General features: G+C 39.2%; 1 protein-coding gene across 1 annotated transcript in view; it reads right to left on the reverse strand.

Moving 5' to 3' along the window:
- Positions 1 to 22,231, reverse strand: part of CNTN4 (contactin 4) — a 474,897-nt gene that overhangs the window by 15,027 nt on the left and 437,639 nt on the right. Inside the window, exons 13-17 of the mRNA XM_029918576.1 lie at positions 13,023 to 13,198; positions 8,789 to 8,909; positions 4,443 to 4,601; positions 1,690 to 1,839; positions 100 to 170 (exon numbers count right to left, since the gene is read on the reverse strand). Coding sequence (XP_029774436.1) covers positions 100 to 170; positions 1,690 to 1,839; positions 4,443 to 4,601; positions 8,789 to 8,909; positions 13,023 to 13,198 — 677 coding nt within the window. The remainder of the gene's footprint in view (positions 1 to 99; positions 171 to 1,689; positions 1,840 to 4,442; positions 4,602 to 8,788; positions 8,910 to 13,022; positions 13,199 to 22,231) is intronic.

The raw sequence follows: 22,231 nt of genomic DNA on the forward strand, positions 1-22,231 counted from the left end.
AAGAGAAGAGACAATTTCTTATATTTGTTTAACACACAGGAAAAAAAAATAAAATCGCCTAGGCTCATGTACGTTCCTTTTGTTCCATGATTCATTTACCTCCCAGGTTATAACCAGTTCAGATTTGCTGCCTCCACCACCACTGACGTTAGCTGGGGTGACTTCGGGGACTGTGCAGGAGACAAAAAAACAAGTCATATCAGGTGGTAAAAGCAAATGAGGGGCAGGAAGTTTGCCTGACAGAAGTGACTCACTTTAAGCAAATACTCTGATAAACATATCTTTGTCTTTTGAGATCAGAAACAGTGTGGTCAAGTAGCCCAAACTTCAGCTTGAAGAAGTGAAACGTACCAAGGAAATTGCCATTAGTTACCTGTTTCCCAGTCAACAAGGTGTGCATGTTATGTGACATGTCTGACCAATGCTCAGCTCCATCCCTAGAGGCCGAGTTTCAGTGGTATGAGGAAAGGACGGAGGTTCTGCTTCTAATGCTTGGGTAGGCATTTATTAACCATGAGGTGATACACAAAAGACAGACAATACACACTCTGCCCGTGCAGAGCTTACAGTCTAGTTGCAGGTAGAGAGCACATGTAGAACATACAGAGACATGTTGACAATAAAGAACAAACGGTGCAGACAGAATGGAGAAGTGCAGTGGCGTTCTGAAGTAGCAGGCTGCTCAGAGTAGGGTTGGGCTAATGGCTTCTCGGAGGAAGGTGAGTTTTGAGCGGGGTGCTGAAGGAAGTGGTGAACAGAGGTTGACCCCTGGCTCACTGTGCTTAACCTCTTTGATCCCCAGTTTTCTCTGTAAAAGAGGGGAAATTAGGCTAGCTTCCTCCTCAGGATAGCTGAGAGGAATTAATTAAATTAAAGTTTTGGTGGGGGGCAGAGAGAAAGCATGGGGATTAGCTACAGTATCATCATGGGACCGAAAGGCTCCAATGGTGTCTGGGTATGTTTCCTTGGTTAAAGCCAATGAAACAGATCTAGATGGAGTTTTGTCTAAGAGTAGGGTCAGAGTTCCCATTTGCTTAAGGACCTTGCCATTCATTCAACAAACATTTGGACTTATCATAGCGGGGGACTCTACGAAGCCCCACAGCTTGGTCTCCCACTTTATTGAGAGAAGGAAATGCACAACTGATGCAGATGAAATCTTGTTATTCTCTCCCTGGGCTCATTCTAAGTTGTGCATACAGAGGGTCATACTACACTACTGACTGGGCTTGCATGAATGAGCAGGGTGTTCTGAATCCTAGCTTCTGGGAATGGTTTACACTCTAGGAAAAAAATCTTACTAAATATTTCTGAAGAACCTATTCTTTGCAACTAGTGGTTTCTGTGTGTTGATTTCATTTGAAATGTGGGGTGTGCATTAAAAAGATAAATCATGGTTGAAGAATCTTGGTGACAAACGGACCAATGAAGAAAAAGTTGGAGTTTGGAAGAACTAAACACAGTGTCTCCCACTGTACAAGGAGACCCAGTAAAGAGTGGCAACTTAACTCGACTGAAACTCAATAAGCTGAGCATCTGCAGACCCGGTTTCTGATCACTATAATCATTCCAGGGAAGGGGTGCTAAGACAGAGCCTCATTTGGGCTGAAGAGCAGGAAGAATTCAAAGCCTTTTCCTAAGGAATAATAGCCACTGGCACAGACACTCTGTGTCCTGGATGCTACTCACGAGCCTCTTCTGTCCTCCGCTTCTCTGAGGGCCGGCTGGGTTCTCCGATCCCAATCACATTGGCTGCGACCGTGCGGAATTCATATTCGACCCAAGGGTTCAAGCCCACGACAGTTGCTGTGAATGTCTTCCCATCAATAAGTTCTGGCACTGAAAGACATCAAAAGAGGGGGATGTTTTACAGGATTCCATGTGAAGCAGAGAGTAACTTCCATCCATCATGATTACCGTTACTGTGTGTAGGGCATTGCAGATGGTCTGAGACTAGTTGTACAACAGCTGTTACCCAGAACTCTTTCTGTTAAACTAACAAGTTCAAATCAGACCCCATCAGATGACATTACAATCTTCAAGGCCCAAAAGCACTTGATTGTAATCACTATGTTAACACCTAACACGTTTTTCAGCATTTGCTAAATACTGTTGGGCATACTGTTCAATTTTTATAATCATTCTATGAGTAAAGTAAAATTGCTGTTTATTTTTATAGATGAGGAAAATACACCTTATATAGATACTCATTCAAGATTTGCTCTTTTGTCTGTGTGTTCCAAGCTCTATAACTTAATATAATAATGAATTTATAGTATAACAACTCTGTAATACTGCTGACAGTGAACTGTACTAACATATCTCATGAAAGATTCTGTAAATATAAAAGGAATGGCCACAAAGATCACTACAGAGGCAGTCAGAGAATTTGACCATATTCACCCACTAGTATTTGAAGAAGGGCTCCTTCCCAAGAGAACATGGCCCACTGTTTGATGCCATCAGCCATGACGCTCTGGATACTGCCTCCATACTCATTGAACAACTTTTTGAGTTTTAAACTCGTTATCATAAAGATTTCCCATGAGAGGGGCACCTGGCTGGCTCCATCACTAGACCATGTGACTCTTGATCCTGGGGGTCATGTGTTCAAGCCCCACGTTGGGTACAGAACTTACTTAAAAAAAATAAAACAAAAAAAAAATAAAGATTTCCCATGTGGCCCAGAAGACTCAAAGGGAGGTCTCCTGTGACAAAGCTGAGGCCATCACACTGGTCACTAGGATTCAGTGGCTGCCAGCCTCCTTACACCATGGTCATACAGTCCTAGCCTACAATGGTGGAGAGTGGGGCTATGGAGTCATATCATCTGGATTCTAAACCTGAATCGACACCTAGTATAGCCCAATGACTTTGGGCAAGTCATTTAACTTTTCCATGCCTCGGTTTTCCTATCATACAGAGGTTAATAACAATGTCTATTCACAATGCTGTTGAGAAAAATCCAAGAAAAGCACTTAGCAGAGCATATCATATACCATATAGCAAGGGTTCAACAAATTCTAGTATGTATTTTTTAACCATCACTATTGTCATCAGCAGCGTCTTCATCCTCCTCCTTTCATTATATTTCTGTAACACTTCCTATCTTTAAAAAAGTTTCACAATCATTTCTCTCGAGTCACAAACAATTCTTATCATGCCCATTTAAAAGAAGAGGAAGATGCATACTTGTATAGTGATCTCCTGATTAGCAGAGTCAGGGCTAGAATGATCCCCTAACTTCCAGATTTTTGCCTATCTTTCTTTCTTAAGCACTCTTGTGATTCAGAAGAAAATCAATGAGCTGAAAACACACAAACCCATAACTGAGATTGGATAAGCTGAAGTAAAAAAAAATGAGGTTGTTAAAATCAATATAATTCATCTGAATTGCAGAGGAGCAGGCCTATCACTCCATATATGTCTACTTCAAAATATCAAGGTCACATAGTCAACCTTTAGCGACTAGAAGAGCGTGTATCTTGCTTGCAAAAACTACTTGTTTGTCCATTTCCCCCTCAAATGAAAGCTAGATAAAATAACAAAAAGAGTTAATTTGGAGGGGCAGGGATGCTATGGTCAACTCACATTCCTTTATTTTTACATTCAACCACCTTCTCAGCACTCCACTCTACCAGTACTGTGGGCCTACCCGGCCGGCGGATCTGAGCGCCTTGCTAAACCATCCAATCTGTAGTAATGACCAGTGATGCATACAAAAGGCAAGTTTACGACTTACTGGGAAGTCCTCATTCATGGGGAATGACTGTAATTCCTGATCCCCATCATGAGTGGGGTTCAGTGGGTTACCCACACCTGCGGGTGTAGGATAGGCACATGCTCAGGCAGTCAGTATGGCGTGTGTGCAGCCCCGGACATCTCAGGGCATCACAGATATACTTTCTAACATAACAAAATCTCACACCACTCCGTGCCCACATTTAGCCATCTAAATAAAAATGGGCAACAAGTAAAGGGGCTCTAGGCTTCCTTGGTTATTGATTTTTTGAGAGCAGTGTATCAACTCTACAAAGGCTATATAGGCTAGCAGAGTCCACTGCTTCTCAAAGTGTATCATTAGTAGTACACATATAATTTTAGGTAATAAACAGATCATTGCATTTTATTTTTACAACTAATGTATTTTATTATGCTAAGAAAAAATATAACCAACACAAAGATCTATCATGTTATAGACATTAAAAGAAACAAAGAAATTAAACAAAGACATTAAAAAAGAAACAAAGAAAAAAACACGAGTTGGTATAAAGAAAAACATTAAATAAATGATAGTACCATTAGATGAGGTCTAGGAAGCATTTGTAGTTGTGCCTGAATGAGAACCTAGATGGCCCTTGGCTTCTGCCACTGCTCTTTGTCCATTATCTGAGTTTCAGAAGCCCCTATGAAAGACTAGCACCAGGCATCCAATATGGTACCTGTATTGACTGCTTGCCAGCCTACGGAGAATGGAGTCCTGGCTTGAATGACATACATGGTGATTGGGCTGTGGTTGTCAGGCCCGGGTCTCCAGGAGAGCTGAGCAGTGGTATCTGTAATTTCATCTATGGTCACAGCCTCTGGGGGTCCTGGGGGACCTGTGAAAGAGCAAGACCCTCAGAAAGGAGCAGTACATTCACATATCCAAGCAAATGATTGCTCAATTGAAGGCAGTGCTGATCCATGCAACTATTTATTCACCCACTCACAGATTCATCACTTGTCCATTCCTTTTTGAATATTTTTTTGGGTGCCCAGTACTCTTCTGGCTCTGGAACTACAGATGAATGAGATATCGCCCTTCCTTCCTTCCTTCCTTCCTTCCTTCCTTCCTTCCTTCCTTCCTTCCTTCTTTCCTTCCTTCCTTCCTTACCTACCTACCTACCTTCCTTCCTACCTTCCTTCTTTCCTGTTTATTTATTTATTTTGAGGGAGGGAGGGGGGAGGGAGAAAGGGGGAGAGGGACAGGAGAGAGGGAAAGAGAATCTCAAGCAGGCTCTGCACTGTCAGCACAAAGCCCGAGGCAGGGCTTGAACCCATGAACTGTGAGATCATGACTGGAGCTGAAACCAAGAGTTGGACGTTTAACCCACTGAGTCACCCAGGTGCCCTGACATAGCCCCTTTTTCCTAGGAGCTCACTGTATAATAAACAAAAACATAGGTAAACTAAAAATTAAAATGGAATATCTGTTCCAAATGCTAGGAGAGAGTATTGGGATACCATAGAAGCCCAAATTCATTAATTCATCTATCATATGTTTACAGGTTTCTGGTATGGGTGGGGCAGTGTTATCTGTGGATAGAGCAGTGATAAATAAAGATGAAATTCTTTTGGAAATGGTCATTTCTACCACCCAGAGTGCAGATTTGAGCAGAGAGAGCTTTAGAGTGTTGATGGTCACAGTGTTGCTTCTACATTCCCATTCCTGCTGCACTGTACTTACTAACCCTGCCCCTGTCCCATGTCATATGCAAATACACGCTTGTATGCAAGGGAACTGCTGTGAAAATGGCCAGTGCTCCAAAGAGTCACCAGACTGTGGCTTTTTCAGTGGAACTTCAGAACTGGGCTGGAATCTAAAGACTCTTTCATTTGCAATTTCCGTAAGTCATACCTTTATATTTCCACTTATCTTCCTGATGTTCTTTGTTTCTGCCCGCATACTTAAATCATGGAGACAAGAGTAAATCAGTTTTAAATGAAGGACTGGAAATCATAAATAAGCAGAGGGGTGGAAAGCAGTAGGCAAACACAAAATATCAACACAGCCCAAGCAAAGAGCTGGCACTGTCTTAGATTCCAATAGGAAAAGCTCCTACCAGGCAGTTAAATGTTCTGTAACAAGGCACAACTGACCACCTCAGGAAGGAAGCTGATTGTGAGGGAGACAGGATGACAAATCTCATGTCCCTGAGATGGGATTCAGGAGATACTCCCAGGAGAGCTTTGCTCAGCCCCATAGAGCAGTCAAGTGTACTGCTAAGTACTACTGGGCCAAGTCACCAGGCAGGGAAGAAAGAGATGTCTAGCAGAGTGCTGAAAAGTTCAATGTAATTTCCTGAAGTAAGACTTTGTTCTGAGATTCACTCCTGTACCCTTCCTAGGATATCCTAACTTTCTCTTTCTTTTTTTAAAAATCATTTTTATAGACCCACAGGTGAGACTAAATTTAGCTTCTCCCTCCTACTCCTGAATGAAAGGTTTGGAAATCTGTATGCTGAAACTGATTAATTTTCCATGGTGACATTTGAGCATGTCAGTCTAATGCCACCTGGATAGAGCTGAGGCAAACTTTGGTCTTTGGAACCCTGATTAACCAGATACAGTCCAGAAGACAGTATCATCTTCTTGTTTCCCACTAGCTTTCTTATCCTAGATCCAGGCCCCATGCCTCCATTTTAATGGGTGCTCTTTTGATGGCCTTTAAAGTGAAAGTACCATAAGCACAAAAGTGTTCCCCTCCAAACTCCTCAATAAATTAAACTGATAGGAATTATCTGAGCCCATTGTTATCAACCAAATAAAGGAAATGAAAGAGTGTGAGAATTTGGCCAATGGAGGTGAGATGGTACTTTCACAGTTTTGTTGATTGTGTGTGCTCGTGACCAATGTGGAGATAGGACCTCATAGAATGTTTACCAACTTTGTCTTGAGGAAGTTGGGTCCCTCTTTCAAAATGACAAAATGAGCAAATGTTTATCCTCTGAACAAAATGTTCACATGGCCAGGGGCCTACAGATGTTTCTGTCACAGGCAACAGAAGAGGGAATGTTGGTGTGAGAATAGCGATTCTGCTCCTCTCCCAGTGAAGAAGGGCCTTTCCACCTGCCCTTAGTGCTACAGACTAAGTAAAGTAGGCAGAGAATCAAGGAAGCTGGAGGCAAGACTCAAAGCTTTCCCAGTTTCAGACACAAAAACCTCTTACAGGGCAGAGAAACGCATTTCTGCATCCTCTCTGTAATATGCAGAAAAACTGCAAGAGCAGAGCTAAAGGAAATAAAATGAAAGATTATGGTTTAAAATGGCATATTAATTTATTGGCCTTATTAACTGATTAGACTAGATTTTCTTTTAGACTGAGTTTGCAAATTCCTCTTGGTATTTAATGTTATTTTCTGTGAAATGAAGTATACAATATCATTTAAGAACTTCAAGTATTACTGATTTAAATATTTATTAGTCTAATTTATTGGTGTTTAAACTGCTGATCTGAACATTATCCTAATTAAATAGAGGATAAATTTTCAGCAACAGAATTCTTTTGTCCCCAGGGGGAGAGCAGACCAGCTCTCATGTATTTTAAAGTGGAAATAAACATGTTTCTATAAGTTATTCAATGGACAGCTCAACCTAGGTTGCAAATTTTTTTTCTTACTGGAGTCTTTTCTGTACCATTACCTACAGAAAGGTTTTTGTAGGCAATTTAAAGAGGAACTAAAGCAGACAGGATGGAAAAGCTATTTTTCTTTAACCTCTCTTGACAATGAGTTCAAGTTGCTAACTCCCACATATCCCCCGCCCCCTTAGATTGTGCCTAGAGGGCACACTTCTGTTGCTTCCCATAATACCTTGTTCGCCCTGCACTCAGATTCACCCTGCCTCCACACCTGATTTCCCCTGGAGTTTTATATTCTTGCACTCAAAGTTCTGCTGGCCAGAGATTCCTAAACACCAATGGTTAGGGTTCAGATGAAGAAGGTGCTAGACAAGAGATTGTTTTGATGTTCTGATTTGGCTTCACTTTTAATATTTTTTCTGCAGTCACTGTTGCATCAGTGCCCTAAATCACTAAGTTGGCTTAGCCCAGATGAAACATCAAAAGGCACTTTTAATACTTCAGAAAAGCCCTGGGCATGCATTGATTTGATGCTGGTGCATATCCTGCTTCTCAAAGATTTTAATTTCAATATAAAAATATTTCTGGGGTGCTTCGGTGGCCCGTTGAGCATCGAGTCTTTATTTCAGCTCAGGTCCTGATCTCACAGTGTGTGGGATGGAGTCCTGTGTCGGGGTCTGGGCTGGCAGGACAGAACCTGTCTGGGATTCTTTCTATGCCTCTGTTTCTGTGCACACTTGTGCTCTCACTCTCTCTCAAAATATATAAACTTAAAACAAATATTTCTTAAAACTCCATTTACTTCTGTTCCTTTAGAAATTGGTTCCATGGGGGCTCAGGCAGGCTGTTTGTAGCCATTAGGGTGAAGTTAGGCCATGTTGATAGTACTCAAGAAAATCTCACAAATGTCATTTCGTCATTTGTCATCAACCCCCAGCATACTTACTACATCCTGGGCCGTTCCTCTGAAGGCATATTTTAAGAACTGGATACAACTATTAACTTTAGGGGAAAAAAGGAACTGAGAAAATCTGGTGATTTTTCTGAAGCCACTGTTATATCAGTGCCCTACATCACTAATTTGGCTTAGCCCAGATGAAACATCAAAAGGTACAGTCTGATCCTTCTTTAAACTATTTGCTTTTGTTAATCCAAAATTATTCTAAAAGGTCATATCAACTCCAACAGCCGTAAATTGGGGCACTTGGGGCACTCACAGGAGTTATTTTCAGTGTGGAGTAACTGGATTTGCTCTGCACTTTCTGGTGATCCCCCCTATGAGAAAGAGATCCACACAGAACTTCTATAGGCATGAAACACTGTTTACAATGTTCAGCTGCTACCTGACTCTCTTCCATAATTCTCAAGTGGGAAGGTTTTTAGAAATCTGTGCAGCAGTAGATATCACAAAAGTATTTGAAGAACAGAAACCAAAATTCCGCATACCTCTTACAATCAGGTCTGCAGCAGCGGACAGCCTATCTACACTTGTTTGGACCATGCAGACGTATTTCCCCGCATGCTTCAGCTGGATGTTTCGGATCATCAAATCACCAGCTGAATCCTGCTGATAAAGTAGGGGAAAGTGGCTACAATTACTTTTTAATGAGCTCTAAATATCATTATCACATGAAGGACACTGTGACTAATGGATTTATTTTACACTGGCTGATGAAAACATTAGTGATGCAAGCCATAGCCTATTAAAAATATGTGAGCCTGCCTGAGAGATAAGAACACCAACATTTTCAGGACACACCTTAGATGAGACCTCAGGTGTCTGGCTTCTCAGTCTCTGGAGCAGTTTGCCACTGATGTTGGAAGCACTTAAATTTACTTACGGAGGCTCTCGATCTAGTCCTGTGGGTCATTTCAGATATGCCCTCAGCCTTTGGCCTTCACTGGTGCTCCAATACTTTGGAACTCTATATTTAGAAAGGAGAGGCAAGCCCACATTTGGAAGCATCTGCATTTAACTGCACAACTCTGTCTCACAGCCAGCATTTTGATTGCTCCCAGATTTGAATTAAAAGATTATGAGGACCAGACTCTCTAAGGAAATCCAGATCACCTAGTGTGGAATGCTGCTAATTTGTTTTTGAAATGCCAAATGCAAGGTTGATTAGCAGATGAACAGGACTGATTACATCCCAGTATGGATGTCTGTGTGCCATGGAAATATTTCTACTCATTCACCATCATGGTAATTTTAATAAATACGGAAGATGGCTCCGCAGGTTATCACAAAGGTGGTATTTCAAACAAAGAACATGACAACACCTTGGAGTTGGTTAATCAAAAGCTTGGAGAACAGGCGGCTTGTGTAAAGTGCTCCCTAGAGGTCAGATTCAGGAGGCTATGCTTACTTCTAATCTCCCAATGGATGACAGGATAATATAGGTTATTTTGGCCCTGTTGCTATTCTTCTAAATGACAATAATGTTGGATAATGCGTAACAGTATTTAAATATGGGAGGGATATATAAAAGCTAAATACTCACATGTTCTAGGAGGCCGGTGCTCTTGTTATCCTTACTTTATAGATGAAGAAACTCAAGCACAAAGAGGTTGTATGACTTGCCTAAAGTCACTTAGGTAGGAAATGGGACAGCTGGGATGTGAACCCATAACATCAGGCCATTCTACCATCCAGAAAGTCCTTACTCATTCTATGTAAGGTGTGCTTAATTCCCTTTGTTTTAGAGCAACACATCCCAAATTTACCCAGGACAATGGAAGATGTGGAACTGCCAATAGTTGTAAATAGGTTTACATGACAGGCTCAAGCGTTCAGTGAAGGGAAAGTTGATGGTCGGTCCTCAGCTGACTTGAGCTGTGATTTCATGAAAGTCTCTGGGTATTAGTTCACTGACCTGGGAAAGAGGGATGCATTGCCTACTGAGTGAGGTTGTGAGAATCAAAGGAGATCATATGTGTATGTGCAATCCTGAAAACAGTGAAGCACAAAGTACATTTAAATTGGTATTATTGATGACCATGAATGATCTCATCAAAGGTATTAAATCTAGCTCAAGAAGAGCTGTGATTTTTTTTACCTGAAAATTCTTTTATTTATAATACTTGGGGTCTCATTCAGATTGTATTTACTAACCAAGTTTTATAATTGCTCGGTAAAATAGGATAATAATTGCTACGGTATTTCACAGGTTTTCTGTGAGGATTAAAGAGCTGATATACATGAAAGTGCTTGATATATCATTAGGCACTTTGCAAATATAAGGCATCATCACCACCATTATTAGTACCTCTTTACCTAAGACATTTCACATGTTAGGACTCTTAAGTATAGGTTTAAACAAAAAATATACCTCACAAGTGGGCATGTGCAGGGAAGGTAGAAAGTTGTATTTGTTTTAAAGAAATGTGTACACTGTACCAAGAATCCATTTTATTCGCCAAGGCTTAAGGGCCCAAAAGACTAGGTATAGCCTGGAAATTTCAGAGTACAGCAAAATATTAACAGAATGTGCTGTCTTTATTAACAGCTTTTGACCCAAGCTGTGTTTTTTAAAGTAAAACTGAAACAAAGAAAAAAATAAAGTCAGGATTGAGAAAAGAGTCTCACAAAATGAGACCACAATGACTTTCTCTCTTCCTTTGAAGTTATCCAGATCAAACAGTTTACTGAGATCTACATTCATGTTCCTACCAAAGTGAACAAAACAGCACCAGGTTATTTTCCCCTGCTGTGGTCTGTTCTGTTCCTGACAGAGCACTTGGAGGCTGTCAAAGGACAATGAAATAACAGCTTTTCCAAAAACTGCTATATAGGCTGGTTCTGCCAAGCATCACTTCAACTATGCTGACCCAGGAAGCAGAAACTGCAAAATGGCCTGACTTCAGAATTGCTTTCTTACCTCTTCTATTGTCAAGTCCTACCTCTAGAGACATTGACGATACTGGTAGCTAATATACATATTGCTCACAATCTGTAGTGCTGTCCTGAATTTTGCACTTATGAGGAATAACTGATTGGTGTCAGCAACAAGAGTTTCACAGAACAGAGAAGCATTTGCCATATGAAAGGCTAACGAGAGTGATTCCACGGATAGAGCTCTCTGTGAAAGGTGGTCATTAGAGCCTGACTCCATTAGGGGTGTCTCCACCTGCGCCTCAGCCCTGGTTGATAAGCAGTCAGTCCAGCATAAAGTCCTCAAGTGTCTGACTGGCAGGGGCATTTATTTCCATCAATCAGGCAGCTGTTCTAATTGGCTGGTGCCTGTGCCCTTCTGGGAGATAATATTTTTAGCATCTCTCCTGCCCAAGTTCACTGGTCTTCGTATGAAAACGAATATTCTGCTTAATCTATGAAAGTTTTCTCAACTTATACTTTCCTGTGATTAACATCAATATTACTCTTCCTTCAATTAGTACAACTATTAATATGTATCAGATTCTTCTTTTGTGGTAGGCACTGGGCTATGCACTTTTCTAGACCTGAAGGTACTGAAGATCTTCAATGCCCTTGTGAAATTAATCTCTCTCCACTTGATTTTTAAGCTGAATCATATCAAAGAAGTCCAGAATGCTTAATATTGGCAATTTCACGCAGCCTTTCCCAAACAGGGTTCCAAGAGGGAATCCTTCATGACCCAAGGCATCCACTGATCTAATAAACTAACTTCTCTCCTATGTATCTAAAATAGTAGCAGTTGTAGATGATCTTTGGGAAAGTTGAGAAAATGCTCAAATTATTCTTGGTGCTCTGTGAGAGACACCATTTGAGAAAGGCAGCAAGAATGTAATTAATATGAGTAGTATACATGGTTGAGTAGAAAACAGACCCTCAACTTATCATATGGATAATTTTATAAATTTTAGCCCTCTTAATCTCAACATAAGGGCAAGTGAAGCAAAATGAAGTGCGCACATTGGATTCCTATGGCTGGGGCTGGGGAGGGCTTTTCACATTATAGCCTCATTCTTATTTTCTGCTGGTTTTTGGTTGGACCCACCATAAGGATGGCAGACAGAATGAATCTTCATTACTAGTGAGAATGTAGGGCTGTGGTAGGCCCCCCAATTTTTTTGAGAAGAACTGTGATAAATACAAATTGTTTCCAGATTTAACCTCCTCTCATTCAGTGGTAATATGTATTTTTATGGAAAGTAAGGTATTTTGAAAATTCAAACACTTGAATTCAAAATTACCTGGATAATAAATACTCTGATCAGACTTTCAGACTCAAGAAAGAGAGCCCTAATGTCACAATGATGTGGCTCCAAGGGGAGTTTAATCAGCCACCTAAAAACACATGAGTAAAGTATCCTTAAGATATTTACTTAATTGCTGCGATGATACATGGTACTGTTTGGGGGAACAGAGCCTGGGATTTGAAGTTAAAAGGTGAGGTCTGCAAGTTAGGGCTTTGGGGCCAAGGCAAGCCATACAGTTCCCTCAAGCCTCAGTTTGCTCATTCACACACAGAATGGAATGAGTAGCCCAGAGCATTGCTGTGATGGGTACCAGGACCGCCACACCGATCAGGAAACCACAAGCAGGAATTAACCACGAATTTCTTAAAATAAGGTGGTTCAACAAAATGATCAAGGAATAACCTTACATTTCTTTTCAAGTTAGTCTAAACAAGGTGAGTCACTTTTGAGAAGTTCAGTCGCATACTCAATTTCCTGTAGATAGTCTGATATTAATACTTACCCCTCCGACTCTTTCAAAGTGGTCCCCATCTTTGTCAAAGTCTATCAGGTGTCCATTAAATGACCAAGTAAAGACGATGTCTAGCGAGTGATCATGTGTTACCTGGCATGGCAGAACAATACTTTCTCCAACAGTGACATCCATACCGGAGGGGGGGACCATCACCCTTGTTGGATCTATAGGGTGAGAACAAAGGCAAACAAACAACAAAGCCTGAGAGCTTGTGTGGAACTAAAATGTAGAATCCAAGAGCAGGATGAAGCACTAAGTAGTTTTGCTTTATTTTTTCTTAGGCTGTGACCAGCAAACCTCAGTCATCTGGGAAGCTAAGATTCGGGCCAGGAGGTCATTTTTAATATGAAAAGATGAAAACACTCATTATGTGAACCTTCACAGAGCAACAAAACTCAGCTGGGGAGCACTGAGGTTAGATCTCAGAAGACACTCAGGGAAGGGCCTACTTCTGGCAGTCCTGCTCAGAAATTGCCTCTTTAAAAAGGCTTTCATATATCCCCAGTGTCACTAGAAAGCAGTAACTCAGTTGAGTACAAACAGGAAAAAGCCATGTTAATTTCAAGTTTGTTTGGCTTTTTTTCCCTCTGTATTATAAAAGTGATAAATGTTTAGTATGGGAAATTTTAGGAAGTTCAAGAAAGTTAGAAGGGACCAACAAAATAAAACCAAACAAATCCTACTTACTCTCTTACTGTCCAGAAAAAACCCCTCTATTTTTACTTGGTATAATTTCCCTCTGTCTTTTGGATTTATAGTTCTTTTAGTTGTTTTGTTCTGGATTATTATAAACATGATACACATATGATTTTCCTTTTTTCCTCTGCTTACTATGATGTAGGTTTATTTCTTTAGCCACAAATTTTTATAATCTGCATAATGTACTATTCAGTTTATAGTCTCGGTCTATTTGAAAGAAAGACATTTTAGCAAATTTTTTATAAATATAATATAAAAATGCTGTAATGAACTCATTGACAAAAGTCTGTATATTTGTATGTGTATATTACATCTTTAAACTAAGAACCAATTTGCTTCTAAATTTACCCTTCACATTATGATTTTAATTGAAAATGAAATGGGGTTGTTCATTTAAGACAGTTTATAAATCCCAATACTACATTCACATGGCAGTGATCTTTTATTTTGCATTGCAACATGATTTCACAAATGTTGTCAGAGAGTACAATGGTGAAAAACAACCTGAGTTAAACAGAAACGTCATATAGATACCTAAAGAATGAAATTCTGAATTTAGCCATATTCCAGAAATTTCTCTGCACGAAACCAAATCAAATCAAACCAAACAAACAAACTGTAATAAAGAAGACAAATCATGGGTGCCTTGGTGACTGTTGGTTAAGCATCTGACTTCAGCTCAGGTCATGATCTCGTAGTCTGGGGGTTCGAGTCCCACATCGGACTCTGTGCTGACAGCTCAGAGCCTGGAGCCTGCTTCGGATTCTGTACCTCCCTCTCTCTCTCTCTGCCACTCTCCCATTTGCACTCTGTCTCTCTCTTGCAAAAATAAACAAACATTAAAAAAAGGTAAAAAAGAAGACAAATTAAAAGCAAACAAAACAATGAAAGAACATTGATTAATACTCTTCAATATTCACAGGTTTATACTTCAGGCTATGGGTATATAAATATTTATTAAGTGTATCTCCTCGATTAAAATCTCAGCTGGAAATTTAAAGGATATCTCATAGAACACATTTGATGAGTCTTACTTTCTAACAATGCATGCTAAAACTTCCTCTTTAAGGAGAGTATTTAAAAGAGTTTTTCTGCTCTGTTATCCAACCATGGAAAGCAAATGTCTCAAGTCATTAGAAAAGGAAAGTCTTTGGGGTACTTGAGTGGCTCAGTTGGTTGAGGGTCCAACTTTGGCTCAGGTCATAATCTCATGGTTTGTGGGTTCGAGCCCAGTGTCAGGCTCTGTGCTTATAGCCAGCTCAGAGCCTGGAGCCTGTCTTTGGATTCTGTCTATCCCTCTCTCTCTGTCCCTTCCCTGCTCTCACTGTCTCTCTCTCTCTCAAAAAATAAATAAAACATAAAAAAATTTTTTTAAAAAGGAAAGTCTGTGTCCATAAACAGATTATGATCTCAAGTTGGAATATACTTTTGCTGTTTTCCAAAATCAGGAAAAAACCATAAATGGATTGGTGTGCTTTTGGTCATAGCCATATGAGCGATGTCCAGGAAATGAGTAGGTAAAAACAAGTATTGCCAGCTAAGAGGTAATGGGAGGGAAGATCCTTTATCTTAAAACCTGAGGCTTTACAAGCTGTATAATCAAAATTTGCTCTCTTGATTAACTGACCTGCAGGCATAGATACAAATTAAGATTTTTAAATGAGGGAGCGAATTGAGAGCAAAGCATCTAGAATAATTCTCACCTTTAAATTTAAATTTTCCTCATCTATAAAATGGAGACTGGAATGAAAAATTTCTGGTTAAAATCATATGTGTGTATGGTTTTTATTTGTCAAGATGTTGCCTAATTTTCCTTTAACTGGCTGTCTACTGATTTCACAATTTAGGTTCCTACCTTAATAAACTTTCATTCATTTGCTTATTTATCATCAACCAATTGTGTAGTATATATTCTTAAAAATTTTTTAATATTTATTTATTTTTGAGAGAGAGAGAGAGAAACTGAGTGCCAGTGGGGAAGGGGCAGAGAGACACAGAATCTGAAGCAGGCTCCAGGCTCTGGACTGTCAGCACAGAGCCTGATGCGGGGCTTGAACCCATGAACTACGAGATCATGACCTGAGCCAAAGTCGGATGCTTAACTTGATTGAGCCACCCAGGCGCCCTGATGTAGTGTGTCTTGTATGGATAATCATGTCTTGGTACCAAAACAGATATAAAAGTCAATGAGGGAATAAAAACATTCATAATAATGAACTGAGCCCCTTACATTCCAGACACTTTACATGGATTATTTCATTTATTCTTGGGAAATAGGTACTATTATCATCTCTACTTAGTGGATAAGGGAAACTGATGACTAACAGTGATTAAGGAACTATCTACTGTGCAAAGCTGTCTCTTTTCATTTAGCTGAAAACATGATAACCATTCAGGAATCATCCAGAGAACAAGTCTAAGAGCATAATATAGTAATCTGTACTCCTGTTTAAGTATAGTGAACTGAATTAAATGCAGAAGAAATTACGAGGAGGCTGTGGGGTGAAGACAGTTTCAGAGGGCTTTACTGCAAGAATAATGAAGTTACTGCCTTAAAAAAGTACAAAAAGCAGTGATGACTTTATGCCTAAAATACCGGCTCTGGCTCTAAGCTTACCCATCAGACTTCTGAGAGCAGAGCCAAATGTCCAGGCGCAAGACCTTAAAAAGGTCTTTGCTCCCTATCTTCTGACAACTTCTGGGTGAGCAACAAGGAGTTGGCACATATTCCAAAGCCTAGAGTCATTTGCAATTCTGGCTCACATTTTTAATTGACATTTGTTTCCTGAAGAAATGTTCATCCCTTTATGCACATGTATGGATTGGGGACAGATTTTATTATCAGTGAACCCAGTTGCCTGTTAACCAAGGACCAGAGAAGTTCCTAAATCAAGGATATGCTGGTACAGTCTGTGCTGACAGCTGCTAATTCATTAACTTAGCACTTGTCACCGATTCATGTTCTGAGCCCTCAAGTAGCAAGAATCAATGCAAAGCAAATCATGCAGTGTACACACACCAGAGAGGTCTCCTTGGGACTAGAGAAGATTAAACCACAGAGGTTGAAACCTCATTATCTACTTGGTTTTCTGAAATTGTATGCCTGTTCAGTACTCTTGTTTTCTGTGTTGTGAATTCTGATGCTTTTTACTTGATTAATTTCCTTAAATTTTGAATACAAACGCTGTACATAAATAAACAGATGGCTTCTTCACAACAAAACTGTCTCCCCGCCTTGGGTTTTAATTCATCAAGATCAGGAAGAACCTATATTTAAGACTTCTCTTCTGAAGATTCACTCCAGCTATTGTTCTGTGCATAGACCTCTCAAAGGCAATTAGGACTCAAGATGTGAATTGATGTCTGGATTTGGATATAATTAAATACCAACAATAAATATGACCAACAACACCCCTAAATTTCACTGCCTGTGGTTGATTCAACCTGCAGAGAATGATAAATACAGAATGCCAGAGGACTGATGTTTGAAATGTATATATTTACCAAGTGTTTAACCCCCCAAGAATAAAATAAAAATATATATATTCTGTATTGTTTTCTAGAATAGACAGAGAACAGAAAGTAAACTAAGTGCTTTGTTCTAAAGAGCTGAAAACCACGAGAGAGACAATTGTGTACAACTCTGTTAATGATTAGGTTAACAATTAGATGCATAAATTACACCACTTATTATCCAAGTCATATTATATTCTGACTTTCAATGTTGATGGAAAAGCTTTCTGATCCAGGGCTTTTATTATTTGTAAAAACAAGAACCTGTGGGTCCACAGGGTAAGAGTTTTATTTTGATTATGCTTTCCCTATACAATATCAACCCTTCATTTCAGGTGATAAATATTTGCACTCACAGTGCCAAGATATTCACTTGTTGACTATCAGGAAAGTACTTAATGTGTGTTTTATTCCTCTTCATTTTTCCTTTTGTTAGTGAATTTCTTTACTATAATGGTTTTGATGATGCCTTTTAGTTAGGTTGTGTCTTCTTTTTTATATTAATTTTTATAGCTGGAATTTTAAAAATGGGACTCTTCAAAACCACGAGGCAGTCAAAGCTGACAGCTCCCCTCAAATGACACAAGGGTTAGAGCTATTTTTAATAGTACTTAAATGCTACAACAAAGATGGATGGTTAATTTTCACAATAAAACTGGAGGTAGCATCCTAGGGATTTCCACTGTCGTAGTTGCCTTATTTCTTGAATAAAAAGACAACCAATGTCTGATAAACTTAAACACATATCTAAAAGGAATACCCTAAACATGAGATAAAATTAAAAATTCAAGGTGATTTCCTGCTGGATCAATTCTTTTCATTTAGGAGGAAATGTAATGGGGATAAAGGCAAAAGGTTGCACCTAAAAAAATCAGCTACAAAAGTACAGGCTGGAGGAAGACTGGAATGGCAGCTCATGTGGAAAAGACTAGAACATTTTAGTGTCAACAGGGTCTGTGAAGCTGCCAAAAAACAAAAAAAACCAAAAAACCAATGCGATCTGATGTTGCACAAATAATGTGTGGTAATCCATCTCAGAAAGGTAAAAGTTACATTGTATTCTGCATTAAATGAGACCACAGCTCGCTGGGAACAGCCTTTGGATTCATTGGCAGATTAGTGCACCTAGGGTAGTGAAGCACTTAATAAATCTACAACAGCTAAAAAAACTGAAAATGTTTGAAACAGAAAGAAAAATTAGAGGAGACATAAGAATAGTCTTCAAATATGTGAAAGGTTTATAGGCAGAAGATGAATTAAACTTATTTTGTGTTGCCCTAAAGTACAAGGTACAAAGAGGTATATTTTGGCTCCATAAGAGAGAGAACTTTCCAATAATTTGAACTTTTCAACAGGGAAATGGGCTGCCTCAGGAAAACATGAATCACCATTTCTAAAAGTATTTAAGTAGAGGTAGGCTCCATTAGAGAAGGTAGGTCAGGTTACATTGAAGGCCAGCCAGGCTGGATAAAGCCTATTATCTCTCTAAAGACGGATGCTTCCCTGACCACCCTACTCACTGGTGACCCTCTCCTTTAGTGAAGCTTGTCAGCATTAACTATTTTATTTCTTCAACACGAAGCTTGAGCATTGTTGAAGACTATCATTTACATATATCCAGCTTCTCCCCTACAATCAGGATCCTGGGAGTCAGAGCCCAGATCTTATACTTTTATAATCCCTGGAGCCTAGCTCTGAACCTACTCATGAGGATTGGTTAAGATAAGTTGTTGACAATCTGTGATTGGTAGTATTAGTTAATGATAAAAATAAGGCCCTGAATCTTAATGTGCTATAGATTAGGAAGGTACTGTGCTATATTTCTTATTATTTACATATGAGAACATAAGAAAAAATGAACTAAGTGTTCATTCACTGATACTCTGGCTTTTCCCCTGTGTTCATTACTGACTTTTGCCTTTAAGGCCACATTGAGGGTTTATTTTTTTCTTGCTTTAAAAAAGCAATTTATTTTTAAAAAAATTTATCTCTGAATAACTTCAAATTTACAGAAACGTTACCAGACATACAAATAATTCTTTTACCTTCACATAGACCCCTCTGGTGTTAATATTTTACTGCATTTGCTTATTTCTTTTCCTCTCTTTCTTACATATAATGGGGATATATAATAAACATTATATTATCTATAATGTATAATATTTACTTATTATCATTAGCCTTTTCCTTAACCCTTTGAAAGCAACTAGACAAGAGATCTCATTCCAGCATGTATTTTCACAAACAAGAATACTTTCCTAACAGCCAACAAACAACTCTCCAAATAAGGAACTCAAAGTTGTTATATCACCATTTTGTAGTTGAGATCTTATTCAAAATTTGCTAACAAATAAGGTACAGGACCTTATCCAGGAATGTGTGGTGATTTTGTCATGACTCTTAAGGCTTCATCCAGTTATATGGAGTCTCTTCATATTTTAGTCCAGGACCATATCCAGGAATGCTTGCTGAATTTGTCATGCTTCTTAAGACTCCATCAAATTAGAACAATTCTTTAGGCTTTCCCTACCTTTCAAAATTTGAAAGTTTTAAAGAGCATAGGCCTTACATTCTGTAGGATGATTCTCAATTTGGATTTATCTGATGTTCCTCATGACCTGATTTAGATTGTATATTCTTAGCAGGACCAACGCCAGAATGCTGTGGTGTATATTCTAAGTGCATTGCATCAGGTGATGTGATGTGAACTCATCTTCACACTGACCGCCTGAACCCTGATCATCTGGTCATGTTAGTGTTTCTGGTTTCTCTACCTCATATTGAACATTTTCCCTCCGTGTAACTGATTAGAATTTTCTGGGGAGGTATTCTGAAACTGCACCTATTTTCTGACACAAATTAAATCTTTACCCACAAACTTAGGATCCGTTAAATATTCCTGCTTGAAGCAACCACTTCTATGATGGTTGCTGAATGGCAAGTCTGTTTCCAACATTCTTTGGAAATGATGTACTGGATGACATTTTCCTTTAAGGAAGAACTTTTCCCTCATTCATTCATTCATCTGTTTACTCTTGGCTTCCTACTTTATTCAATGGGTTGTAATACATTACTATTGTTATTTATTTTGATGTTCAAATAGTCCTCATCTTGGCCAGTGGGAGTCCTTTTAAGCTGGCTCCTGTTTCCATGTGACATTTTGCTCATTTGTTGAACGGTTCCTTACTTTCTGGCCCAGGAATATGTTCCAGGCACATCTTATACTTTGCTGTAGTGCTAAAAACAGCAATATCTATAGGGAAGACTGGTTCTTTTTAGTGGAAGATGGTTTTGAGAAATCAAGATGTGGACACCATGTGCTTATTGATTCTAGGCCCACTCAGCCAAAGAGCTGAGTGCACACACATACATACACATGTATAATACACATGCATATACATACATGTGTAACACACATACATATACATCTACAATTTTTCTAGATCTTATCCTCAAAACATTTACTTATTTCAATACCCGAAAAATAAATAAAAATGGGCAGAAGATATGAACAGACATTTCTACAAAGAAGACATACAGATGGCCAACAGACACATGAAAAGATGATCAACATCACTCATCATCATAGAAATAAGAAACTACAATGAGAAACCACCTCACACCAGTCAGAATGGCTAAAGCTAACAACACAGGAAACAACAAGTGCTGACAAGGATGTGGAGAAAAATAAACCCTCATGCATGGTAGTGGGAATGCAAGCTGGGGTAGCCAGAAAACAGTATGGAGGTTCTTCTAAAAGTTAAAAATAGAACTATCCTACAATCCAGCAATCATACTACTGGGTATTTACTCAAAAAATACAAAAGCACTAATTCAAACAAAAACATACACCCCTATGTTTATTGCAGCATTATTTACTAGAGCCAAATTATGGAGGCAACCCAAGTGTACACTGATAAATCAATGGATAAAGAGGTTGTGGTATCTATACATAATGGAATACTATTCACTCATAAAAAGAACAAAATCTTGCCATTTGCAATAACATGGATAAAGCAAGATAGTATAATGTTAAGTGAAATAAGGCAGTATGAGAAAGACAAATACCATATGATTTCACTCATATGTGTATTTTAAGAAACTAGACCACTTCTTACACCATATACAAAAATAAACTCAAAATGGATGAAGCACCTGAATGTGAGACAGGAAACCATCAAAACCTTTGAGGAGAAAGTAGGAAACAACCTCCTTGACCTCAACCACACCAATTTTCTACTTAACACATCCCCAAAAGCAAGGGGAGTTACAGCAAAAATGAACTACTGGGACCTCATCAAGATAAAAAGCTTCTGCATTGCCAAGGAAACAATCAAGAAAACTAATAGGCAACCGACAGAATGGGAAAAGAGAGTTGCAAATGACATATCAAATAAAGGGCTAGTATCCAAAATCTACAAGGAACTCACCAAACTCCACACCCAAAAAACAAAGAACTCAGTGAAGAAATGGGCAGAAGACATAAACAGACACTCTCCAAAGAGGACATCCAGATTGCCTACAGGCACATGAAACGATGCTCAACATCACTAATCATCAGGGAAACACAAATCAAAACCACACTGAGATACCACCTCACACTGGTCAGAGTGGCTAAAATGAACAAATCAAGAGACTATAGATGCTGGCGAGGGTGTGGAGAGACGGGCACCCTCCTGCACTGTTGGTGGGAATGTAAACTGGTACAACCGCTCTGGAAGAGAGTGTGCAGGTTCCTCAAAAAACTATCCATAGAACTCCTTTGACCCAACAATAGCACTGGTAGGGATTTACCCAAGGGATACAGAAGTGCTGATGCATAGGAGCACATGTACCCCAATGTTCATAGCAGCAATGTCAACAATAGCCAAAACATGGAAAGAGTCTAAATGTCCATCACCTGATGAATGGATCAAGACGATGTGGTATATATGTACAATGCAATGAGAAAGAATGAAATCTGGCCATTTGTAGGAAAGTGGATG

The sequence above is a fragment of the Suricata suricatta genome, chromosome 12 (assembly GCF_006229205.1).
Source record: "Suricata suricatta isolate VVHF042 chromosome 12, meerkat_22Aug2017_6uvM2_HiC, whole genome shotgun sequence".
In the NCBI taxonomy this organism is placed as follows: Eukaryota; Metazoa; Chordata; class Mammalia; order Carnivora; family Herpestidae; genus Suricata; species Suricata suricatta.